The 11,880-nt window shown below is 48.9% G+C and overlaps 1 protein-coding gene across 1 annotated transcript in view; it reads left to right on the plus strand.

Moving 5' to 3' along the window:
• NAT8L (N-acetyltransferase 8 like) overlaps positions 1-11,577 on the plus strand; it is a 32,322-nt gene extending 20,745 nt beyond the window's left edge. The window contains exon 3 of the mRNA XM_065837944.2: positions 3,412-11,577. Within this exon, the coding sequence (XP_065694016.1) occupies positions 3,412-3,779 (368 nt within the window). The 3' untranslated portion in view covers positions 3,780-11,577. The remainder of the gene's footprint in view (positions 1-3,411) is intronic.
• The last annotated feature ends 303 nt before the right edge of the window (positions 11,578-11,880 follow it).

The raw sequence follows: 11,880 nt of genomic DNA on the forward strand, positions 1-11,880 counted from the left end.
TTTCCATGGCTGCTTCTCCTCGCCTTTGCCCGTTGGCAGCCTGGAGTGGTGGGGGTGCACTGGGAGGCAAGGGGCAGTGCTGCAAAGAGGCTGGTGTTTAGCTGCAAACATCTGATGCCCCCAGTAAGCACCTCCAGTACTCCTGAGTGGTACTCGCAGGGCAGCTGGAGTTAAACGCAAGTTGTCCATGAAGAACAGACCTTGGAGTGACTTTTCTTGCAGGGTCAAAAACCCAGAGAGGAGCTTAGGGCAGGGTGAGCTGAAAGGGCTTTGGATGTCGATAGTGATGAGTGACAGGGGAACCCCAGGAGATGGAGGCAGATGAGAGCAAAGGCAGAAATGCTGACAGAGGTGAGTATCTGAAGGGCAGGGAGAGTTGTAGCCATCAGGGTTTATTTATCTTTGCAGCAGTGATTATTTTCAGATAGTGGTGTGTGAGAGTAAAACGTCAGCTCTTGCTATTAATAGCGCTGTGAGCAATAAGGCTGTTGTTCGTTAGTGACAGGTGAGATGAAGCTAATTTTATTTCATCCTAGGTGTGAAAAAGTACAAAAACAAGACAGACTCTGACTCAATCCCTTTGGCCCAGAAAAGATGGGTAAGAGACTCCCCCAGCCCTGGGGGATGGCAGCGTGGGGTGATTTTCTCAGGGTGCTTGCATCCTGCTCCAGAGTAAGTGCTGCTGGAAGCTCAGATTCGCTGAGGAGGAGCAATGGCTGAGATTGCTGGAAACATGGGGAGTTCAGGTAAAAGCAAGCCAAAGACCTTCAGGTTTCCTGCTCCGAAACTGGAGGACTTGCCCCAGAAAATATCTGAGCTTGAGGCCAGCAGCAAGTGGTGGCACCCAAAAGAGCTTTTGGTAGTAAATGCCCATCCAAATGGGGTGCAGCTCTCCAGAGGAGGGATTTGGCAGCCCCACATGTGGAAGCTGCTCCTGGGCTTGTGTCATCTTTGGCAACCTGAAGTGTCTTTAGCAGGCTGAAGAATCTGGTCACTGGTGATTGTCAGAGCAGGCTCAGACATGGAATGGGCAGCGGGTAAAAGTCTTGGGGACTGATGGTGCTGGTGTAAACGAGAGTGGAATACAACTTGTGTTGTTTGAGCAGATGTGTCCAGTCTGCTGCTAATTATAAGCTTTGCATGCACAACACACCCTGGGATATGTGCCAGATACTATTTCTTTTCACATTGAACTCAAAATGATTACAATTAAGCTTTAAAGTTGTAAGTAAAAACTAACAAGGAGTGTGGGTTTGCTGTCATGCTGCTTGCAACTGGGCCGGTCTCCACCGGGATGGATGCATGTGAGAGTACAGCCCCTGTCCTGGAGGGTGGTTGGGGGTGTGAAGGGCCTTCTGAGCTCTGCTGTGGTGGGCATGTCCTGATTTGCATTTCAAATAGGCAGAAGACTTAAAAATACTGGAAACATGCTGTTTTACGAAGGTGGGAAGTATTTGCTGATTGAGCTTCAGCAGCCTCTCTGGCTTGGCAGGCACAGAATAGAGGTGCTTGCTAAGAAGGGAAAATTGGGAATAAAAGCGGGAAGCCATGAAGGAAGCAATCACATAACCTTGGGCTGAGAGGAATCTTGATGATATCTGATTGATAGGTTCAGGCGGAGTTTCTGTGCCCCGGGCTGGAGGACAGGGACATGGTGGCTGTGCCACCGGCTGCAGCTCGGCAGGCACTGGTCACTGGCTGCTTTGTGGCACTTTGTGGGGCTGTGTCAGGGCAAGGCAGGTGATGGGGACAACACTGCATGTCCCTAGGGTATGCTCCCTGAGTATGGGGGGTTCTGGACCCCTTCCTTGGGCTATGCCATAGAAGCTGACACTGGTGGCTGTGCATGTAGGGGCGAGGACCACCATGGCCTCGATTTTGGAGTGTGCGTGCCTAGTGACTGGAGGTGAGATGGGCAGAACCGCTATGTGACGAGGGGTTTAAATCAAGGCTGTGGAGCAGAGAGCAGTGAGCTCTCATAGCCCTGTGATTTGTATTCAGATGGAAAGCAGCTGCTGAGTTTCAGCACTTGTAGGTCTTCGTCTGGGGTCGTGTCTGAATAAATTACACTTTGAAATCCAGGCAAATGCAGGGGAACAAGCCGCACTGTCAACGCAGCAGTGGAGGAAAGACATTTTAACTGCTCATGATAAATGGGTCAAGATGGGTCCCGGTGTTTCAAAAATTAGCTGTTGACCTAGATAGCAACAGCGTGATGAGTTGCTTGCAGGGAGAGCAGAAGTGAGTGTTCCTGGAGTTGCACATTGCTCTGAAGGTGGGGACAAGCCTGATGTGCTGGTTTGAACCTGGGCTGGTTACCTGTGCTTTGTTTGCAGCTGACTTTTCCTCCTAGCTGGGCTGTACTGTGGGGAAGACCTTGACCATCTCTTTCTGATGGCTTTGCCGAGTAGTCCTGCGGCCAGCAGCCGGGGAGGCACCTTCTGCCACCCTGTGCTTTCCTCTCCTCCAGTAGTGAAGGACCCTCAGAGTCACCTTATTCATTTGCACTCTCCCCCACCCTGCATTTTGCAGGAGCAGCAGTGCTGTGCACCCCTGAGCATCCACCCAGGCTGTTTAACACTGGTCCTTACAGATGGGTGTTGTGTGTTTGGGTCAGGGCAGTTGGTGGGGTTGATGCTACACATGGAGCTGCCACTCAAGTCAAGTTTCCTCTGCTTAGCCCTGGAGAAGGCCATTGCCTGCAGCAGATTCTGTTGTGCCAAGGGTTTGTCCTGTGCTGGGATCCTCTTCCTCCAGCTGAAGCCACATTGCTCCTCGGCACTGAAAGTCTACACGTTCCTTCTTGGCAAGAGACCTGTCAGTGCCCCTTGTTAGCTGCTGTAATTGAATAGTGGCTTTCTTGGGTGTTCATTAAGAAATACCCAAGCTAAGGTCACAGATGCCCTGTGCTGACAACATGAGTCTTTTCAGCTCAGTTAAAGATGCTTTTCCTTCACCAGGATTTTCTGTGAAGATCTTTGGTTAAGACCTGAGTAATTCATTACTTGAATTTCATTTTTGTTTCTTTGGTTGCTGGTTTTTTTTTTTTTTTCTTATGTTTGTTTGTTTGTTGGGGGTGTGTTTGTCTTTTGGTTGGTTGGTTTTGTGTTGTGTTGTGGTTTTGTTTGGGTTTGTTGGTTTGGTTTTTGTTGTTTTAAGTGCCCTTGCCAGCGAGGCCAAGTGATGCTGTAATACTTCGGAGTTTAAGCAGTGTCTAATTGCATTGGCTTGAATGTCTGTTGGCCAGCTCAAGCCATGGGATGGTATCAGTACCTCTCTCCAGCAAGGTCCAGTTTTATTTGAACTTCATCACTGAGGCTGCGATCAGTGCATGTTCACAAGTGAGTGCCTTGCCTGTTTTTTCCCATCCGAGGTGGCCAGTAGCTACAGGGGCTGCTTTATCTCCTGCAGGCTCCTGCTTCTGGGTCGCCGTCCTGGATGGCAACGTGGTGGGGATCGTGGCAGCGCGGGGCAACGAGGAGGACAACACGGTGGAGCTGCGCCGCATGTCCGTCGACTCCAACTACCGCGGCAAAGGGATCGCCAAGGCCCTGGGCCGCAAAGTGCTGGAGTTTGCCATGCTCAACAACTACTCGTCTGTCGTGCTGGGAACCACGGCCGTGAAGATGGCAGCCCACAGGCTCTACGAGTCCTTGGGGTTCAAGCACGTGGGTGTCGTCGAACATTACGCCCTGCCAGGGATGACGCGCTCCTTACTGGAGAGAATGTTTTTCCAGCTCCGCTATCACCGCTACCGCCTGCAGCTGCGGGAAGAATAAAAAATAACCTAGCCAACCAACCAAAATTTTTTTTTTCCCCTCCTACCCCTTCAAAAATAATAAATTGCCCTTCTCTTTCTCGTCACTGTTGAATTGCCGATTTTGGGTTGAGTGTTTGTCCCCTCATGCCATCTCTTGGTTTGCTCTGTGCAGCTGGCTGTCCTGCCGAGCAGCGCTCCTTCCTCGCATGCTGCAGGCGGTGGCGGGCGTCCTGCGACCCGGCGGAGCGGAGCGGCGGCCTCTCCTTCCCAGGTACCTCCGTAAAGCACAGAAAACTGTAACTGCGAAGTAGTCCCACTGCTCTGGTGTACATAGTCTTCTCCTTTTCCAAATGTAAGATAACATAGTGAGGCATTCATAATAGTGCAGAAATATTACTTGAATGCAGTTTTCAGTATTTCATGCACCAGTAAGTAGAATATGCATTCATCTAACAGTTATTTACTGGTTAATAGTTTTCAAAAAAAAGGTGGGGGGGTGAAGAAACCCCCCCACCCCAACCCGCTTGCTACAATGCATGAAGAGGAAAGCGCGTGCACGCACTCCAGCACATCGCCCTGCCACCACGGCACTGGTGTTGCACTTTTTTTTTGGATGTGCCTCATTCTGCCAAATGTCTGAGAGACCCCGGGTGCATCCGGTAACCACGACTCCGCTCCATCCCCCCCTCCTTCCTAAGCCAGCACAAACTCGGACCGACTGAACTCTGAGCCCCATTGTACCATAGTGTGAAGTTCAGATCAAACCTAAATGTCTCCCGCGCTGTTCTGTAGCCACGCGTAACCTGCAGTCCTGGGCCAGGCTCCGCATGTGCGTTGGACTTTCTCTTTGCTGCCTTTTGGGGTTTTGTTTGTTTGGTTTTTTATTTTTAAGGGGTTTTTGTTGTTGTTGTTATTAAGTTTTGGCTTTTGCTGAATGGTGTCATTGAGGCGTAATGGAGGCTGCAGTTCCTATGGCAACACATTTGCACATTAATGTGCACACCAAATCTAACCACTTCAGAGAAGCAACATGTGACAGATGATCGCATTTTGGGGAGCACCAGGGTGGGGAGGAGCATACTTATTATCTTAACTAGCTGCTTGTTCAATAAATGTAGATGGCCTCACTGCAGCCTTCCATCAAAGGTAGTTAACTGCTTTAATGATGTCAGATTTGTGAATTGTACAATGCAAAAAGCAATGCAAAGCAGATTCGGCATGTGTCTGTACCCAGTATGTATGTACAGTGCCTGCCAACTAAAGAATAACCAAGACTACAGCTTCTTCTAGCCTGAGATATCAACTTTTATAACTTATTTAAACAAATAGCAACTTTGCATGAATTATGTCTTGGGGAAAAAGAAGATCGGTAGGTTTTCATTTTTAAAACGTCATATCAGAAGTATACAGAAAACATTTCTGGCTGCACTTAATTTGGGGTGGGTGGAGCGGTTCAGCTCTGTTAATACATTTAAAGGGAAAACCCCTTTAATTTAGTTCCTGGGGGGAAACAGTTACTATTTTATGAGGTGTTATGTGTGGGGGGTGGGAGGGGAAATGAACACCTGTCACGATGCACTTGATGAACGGGTAGAGCCTGTGTTAACCACGCTGGCACTTACAGCACAAGGGCAGCATCAGCGGGAGAGCCCCAGCAGGGAGGAGCCGTGGGGCAAGGAGATGTCACGGGCCCACGCGTGGGATGCTGCCTGCATCTCGCTCGGACCCAGAGCTGCCCTTTCCAGCCCAAATGAGGGTGAGGGCAGCGGGGAGGGGGCTCGCCCCATCCGTCCCTGCTGGGGCTGTGGACCGGGCACTGATGCCACGGATGGAGGAGCCGGAGGGGCAGAGTCCCGGTGTGTGTCTCAGCAATAAGGGGGGGAAAATTAGGATGGTGAATGAAGGGCACTGTAGCAAGAGACCGTGAGTTTAATTAACAAAATTTCTGTATGGGGCACTATATTTTTAAAAGTTCTTTCTATGCTGTACATTTCTCCTGAAGCTGAAATAATGTATTGTTGGTAGGGGTTTTTGTATAGTGTACAGAAATTGGCAGAATATTTTCTTGCTGCATTCAGTGATTTATTAACCGAAGTAAAATAGACAAATATAAAGTGTTAGCAAAAGTTGAAAGAAAAAAAACCACAGAACAGTTTGTGCCTTTTTTTAGTTTATTTTTCTGTTGCTATATAATCACTGCACTAAAACCTTTCCAGAAGGGAAAAAAAAGCAAAACTAGTCTCTTAATAAGGGAGGAATACATAAAGCCTAAATTGAGTGTTAATTTTTTTATTGGGATATTTAATTAAAAGAATGTCGCTGGTTTTATTTGATACCTGTGCCTTTGTAATAAAACTCCACATCCTGTCAGAAAAGCCAAACCTGGTATAAATCCCACCAGATCCCACAGATGCAGAAGTACCATCAGGTTACCAGTATTTTCTTTAAAAAAAAGACTTCTAAACCTTAACTAACGATATTGCAGTATCAGATCGTAATACCTGTTGAGTTGCCTGGAAGGGGGTGCTGTCTGCATTCTTCCCCAGGCACACTGGCTGCCGGAGATGCACCGATAAGGATTGAGTCGTTGCCACTTGGCCGGTAGCTGCTGAGCAAATTTCTTCCCTTAACGCTTCTGCCAGTTGCTTTGTGACCGGGCTCTTTGGAACAAATCCAGCTGGTTGCTCCCAGCTCTCTAGCTGGGACAACTCGTTTCTGGAGGAGAGGGCTGGCTGCCAGGTGGGTTGGGTTTGCTTTCCTCGGGTGATGGAGAGGGCTGGCAGGTGGAACGCCGCTGATCCCAGCCCTGGTTTTTACTGGAGAACCCACGTGGCTGCCAGAGCTGCGTCCCTGGTGGCAGCAGTGGGATGGGGTACAGGACCTGGGGCGTTGCTGCTGCATCCCCACCCAGAACTGCTCTGAATAGTATTAGACAAGGTTGGGCTTAAAAGCTTTGAGTGATACTGTCCTGTCATCTGCATTCATGGGAAGCTTCCCTAAATGCAATAGCTCAGGCGAAGCTCTGGAGACAGAAAGCCTCTTTGCACTGCTCTCTGTGACCCCCAGGCTCTGGACTGTGCTGGGCTCACCCGCTGCTGTCCTCGGGGTCCAGCCTGCCTTGTCCTCGCTGCCTGGGCCAGTGTGCTGGTAGAGACCACAGTGTGGGTCACAGGGTGATGTGTTGAGGCTGACCTGCCTTGAGTGGGTCTGTCCATCTGTGGTGTCTCTTTCAGGGTGCACTGATTTAAACAGCATTGCGTGGAAAAGTGAGATCCCGCAGCTCATTGCTTGTACCCCCAACACTGATTTTGCAGCCCGCCCTGGGGAGCTTCTTGCTTCTCCTGCACCATGCAGCTATGGTTGACACAGTCCTGCATCAGGACCATCACCATTTCCCATTCTCTGGTCTTGAGCATCACCTTCTGAATGCTCCCATCCCAGTTCAGCATCTGAGTCTTGCAGAGCAGCACAAAGTGGTTGTGGGTTTGTCCTGAGCAGAAGAACTTGCCATCTGGACCTACTGCCAGAAACCCATTGAAAGCCTATTGCCAGTTGTAAAGTCTAATTCCAACACAGACTCCGATCAATATGAGGTGGTTCTTAACTTATTTTGGTGGTTTCTCCTTCCAAGGACACTTCTAGCTGGAGTTTGGGAGGAGTGGACCATCTCTTGGGTCTTAGCCTCAGCTGGTAAACATGATGGCTAGGAAGACTGCTTCAGATTATGGCAGAGCATGTGTTGGAGATGTGGAAGAGCTTCCCCCAGCTGTGCCAGGTGCTATTTTTCATTTGCTGTGTGTGTGGGTTGTCACAGCCCACTGCCCTTGTCCTGCGTGCTCTGTGGTGTTACCAAGGACATGGTTTCCTCAGCTGCCAGCTCTCTCCTTGGCATGGTGGCTTTTTCTTCTGATCCCTGGGTAGTGGGCATTGCTCAAGTGTCCTCTGCTTGGAGTGGACTGGCGCAGAGCCCTTGCTCACTGGAGAAGGTACCTTACAGGCTGTGATGTGCACGTAGATGTTTCTCTTCAAAAAAAACTTTAAAAAGATTTTAAAAGAGGGGGAAACTTTGCATTGCAGTGGCTGAGGTCCAGAGCCTCGGGGCTCCCCCAGCCCTGCAGCACAGCCTGGGCAATTCCCCATGGAGTGAGTGGGAATGCCCTGCGCATCCTGAGCAAACTGGCATCCCAAGCACGCACAGTATTTGGCAATACGCTCTGTGTGAAGCTCGGCCCCTGAATGGTCCCTGACCAGTAATGCTGAGCAATCAAAGCAACAAGGAAAATGATTTCTAATATTACTTGAAACCCGTGGACTGGTATTTGTTGTAAAATCATGCAGTGTTTTCCCTACGCAAAGCAGACAGCACTTGCAAAATGCTTGGAAACGGCAGCCACAATTCATCTCTGCTGGGAGTTGCCCTTTGCAGCGCTTCTTGCTGCAGGAGAGTTTGGGGCGCTGCCATCAGCACTGATCTTTTCCCCTATGCTGCTGTTAGCGTGCAGTATGTGGGATGGTATTTCTGCGCAAGGCTTTACCTCTCCCCGAGCGGGCTGCCGGCCGTACCCTGGCACAGGACTGAGCATCGGGAGCTGAGCTGTCACCTGTGGGTGACACGCGGTCCATCCACTCCCGTCTCTGTGGCATGCACGACTCAGAGAGCAGCTGCAGCGGTGGAGGCTGCTCAGGGAGGAGAGATGCATGGCTGTGGGGAGCCATGGCCATGGGGTGCCTTGGTTGTCGGGTGTTTCAGACTGGGCATCATGGAAGGAGATAGCTGGCAGTGTAGTCAACCCTGTCAGGGAGAAGCAGGCTTGTTTTAAAACATGTTTGTTGGAAGCAAGATGAGTTTAATGCTACTATAAGGAGCCTATAAGGATGCTCTGTCCTTCAGGTCTGAGGTGTGGTAGTGTTGCGGTGGTGAGTTGGTTGGTCATCGCGGGCAGGGTGCAATGGGGATGGCAGAGGCAAGACCAGCGTTCGGGATGCTGCAGAGGTAGTTGTGCACCCAAAGACAACATCACAGCTTGCAGGGCACAAATCGTTGCTCTTCTGCTGTGTGCAGGATGGATGCACATAAATCCTTAAAATCCCAAGGGCCACCTCTGCATCTGGACTCACTTCAGCATCGCCCTTCAGCAAATACAGCTAAATGACCCCAGGGACATCTGACCCCAGGGCTGGGACCTGGACAGTTGCTTCCCCTCTGTCTTTGCCCTCATGTGAAATGAGGATGATTCTTTATGTCATGACAACTAAATTTATTTGTCCCTGTATAGGAGAAGCAGGACCGAGGGTGGGCGGGTGTCTGTCCGAGTTCGGATGTGCCCGCTGGGGTCTCTGTGCCGCACTCCTGCAGCCGGAGCAGAACGTGCTCGGAGCCTGGGTGAGGATCAGGCCCCTTCCTTGCTGTGCAAACTGCACCTCGGTGCTGGGGAAAGCAGGATAAGGCTCTGGAGAGCGAGAACAGAAAGTCCCTTGGTCAGAATTCCCCACGGAACTGTGGTTTTATGAAACCACGTCACCATCCGTGCTACTGCCCGTCGCTCACTGACCCGTCCCTGGCCGTGGTGCAGCTCTGCTGCCTTTTAATTTGCCAGATTCACTGGCCGAGGTGCAAATGGAGAGTTATTGACTGCAGGGATTTCCGAATTGCCAAACACACGAGGGCAGGAACCAGCTCCAGTTACCTCTGAATTAACAATCTCATTTCTTTCGATGTGCTGTGTTTCATTAGCGCTACCATGATGCTCTTGGTATGCACTCTAGTTAAAGCTTAATAAAGGAATTTTAATTCCAGGCTAACTGGAGTCTTGTGGTAGAATACAGTGTACCACGTAAAGAAAATGAAGGGGTGCAAACTGTTAAGTAAGCTTTAACATGCAAAAGGATAATTTTATCTTTTTTTTTTTTCTCCCTCAAGATAGATCCACACAGAATCTTGAGCAAAAAAATTGGGTGCTCTTGCGTCCCTCAGTAATAGCAACTATGCACAGAGATCATGCTTATCTCCCACTGAAAAACTGCTACCTGAATGGTCATTTGGAGTACCTTTCGTTGAAAATAAGAGGATCATTTGAACAACAGAGGGTTTAGTTAAAATACGGTATAACTTAAAAGAAGTTCTAAATCAGCATTTGGAGTTTGATCACTGTTTAAAATCGCTGTTCAGTGCTGTCTTTGTGTTACACAATGGTCAGCTGTGGGAGAGAATATGCTTTTAACATCTAGTGGTAGCAGATGGACTGATTGAGACCAAGAGCATAACAAATACATAATGCAACTGTAAATTTATTTATGAGTAAAACGTTTGAATGCAGAAGCAGCTACTGCTATGTAAGCATAATGAACATATAGCTAACATTGTTTTCAGTTTGTTTTTCTCCAAAGCTTAGTCCTTTTGACTTGTAATATGTATATTTGCTTTTTTTGAAATCTAATTAGGTTTAACAAAACATCCGTTGCTTTGTGAGTTGTACTTACGATTGTGCTGGGCCGTTAGCTTTAAGCAGTTTGTGTGCTTGTGTTATTTTATTAAAGCAAAAGTCTTCTTGAGACAAACGCGGTAAAGGAAAAAATAACTTATATTTTTGGTAGTGTTAAGCAGATGTGTGGTATGCATTTGGAAAATGTCCAATGTCAGTTGAAAAAACAAACAAAACTGGGGCTAAATTGCTTACCAGAACTGCTCATCTCTAAGGCAGTGGCTTTTTAGTTCATGGGTTTCAGGCTAAACTCCTGCCTAAACAGAAACTCGGATTCCCCCAGCAGCCTCTTACTCTGCATCTCTTCACCGTTGTACAAGACCGATGTGAAATGAGTCTCGCGTTTTCTATGTCCAGTATGTACTGTACTTCGTCACGGGAAGTGGCTACAAGTCCTCAAAGAAATACGAACATATTTTAAAACAGCAATAATTACCACTGTAAAGCAAATGAGCACGCGGGGGAGAGCACAGGGAGGTGGTTCAGGAGGACGGTGCCATTAGGAACACGCTACATCAGCGCTGCTGTTGCACCTGGTGAGCAGGTGAAGCACTAGGAAAGGCCACCGGTCTCTGGGGTGGGTCCTCACCCTGGCAGAGAACTTGCCCATGAAGGATCCCTCTGCTGGAGTCGTTCTTTGGTGTTTTAAGTCCTTGCATGGCACAGGTGTTTCACCTTAGTTTTAAGGGCGAGTTGTAGCAAATACTGTTCCTGGTGGGAGAGATAGACCCAAGGAAGAGCCGTCAGAGCGGCTCGGAGCAAGGTAAATGCTCATTGCCACAGTCTCGTACCCCAGCGTGCTCTGCTACCGCGCTGCTGGGGCTCAACAACAGCAGAAAATAGAATAAACTAATAAAATTTCCCGATGGAGGGAAGCAGCAGTCAGCTCAGTTGGAAAGCTGTTTGCGTACCGCCCAGGCGTACCGACACGAAGCAGTTCCTCTGGCGTGGCAGGATGTGTCGATGTGCACGAATTTAGCCCTTGGTGTGCTTTAGGCAATGGAGCTCCTACCTGCACAGCGTTACCGCTGCGGTGGGGGCTCATCGGCCATCGGCAGAGTCCCCGGGGGCCACCAGCTCTCGGGGACAGCTCGGTGTCCTCGGGCAGGGCCGGGTGAGGTGCTCTGGGCAAATGACTTGTAGGTACTTAAGTTCTGTTCCTGATGGCCGCTGTAACTGTGAAAATTAACCAGACCTGCTGTGATAAATTTGGTTATATAAGGTTTATTTGGTTAATTTTTTATAAGTGAAAACTGAAAAGATGAAAGAGAATTGTAATATGAAAGCAACTGCTGTAAATAATGTATGAATGAATAAAATCTAAAACTTACGTCAGTTTTTTCCTAAACTGTTTTGCTGTCGAGTTACTCACACCACAGTGCAGATGGTGCCTCCATCTTCTTCAGCTCCCAGTCCAGCACGGGCAAACACTACTCATTCTGTTTTCATTGATAAATAGGAATATCTTTATGTGTGTGTCATGCATGTCCTTGGCTTATATTTCCATGCTGTTCCAGCTCGCTGACTAATAATAACAAGCTCAGAAGTGTCAATGTTCTTGGAGCTGCATATAGTAGTAGCTGCATATAGCCACCCCTGGTCACTGCATTGCTGGTGCTGCCCCATGATGGGACCATG

Source organism: Patagioenas fasciata, chromosome 4 (assembly GCF_037038585.1).
Source record: "Patagioenas fasciata isolate bPatFas1 chromosome 4, bPatFas1.hap1, whole genome shotgun sequence".
NCBI classification, from domain to species: domain Eukaryota; kingdom Metazoa; phylum Chordata; class Aves; order Columbiformes; family Columbidae; genus Patagioenas; species Patagioenas fasciata.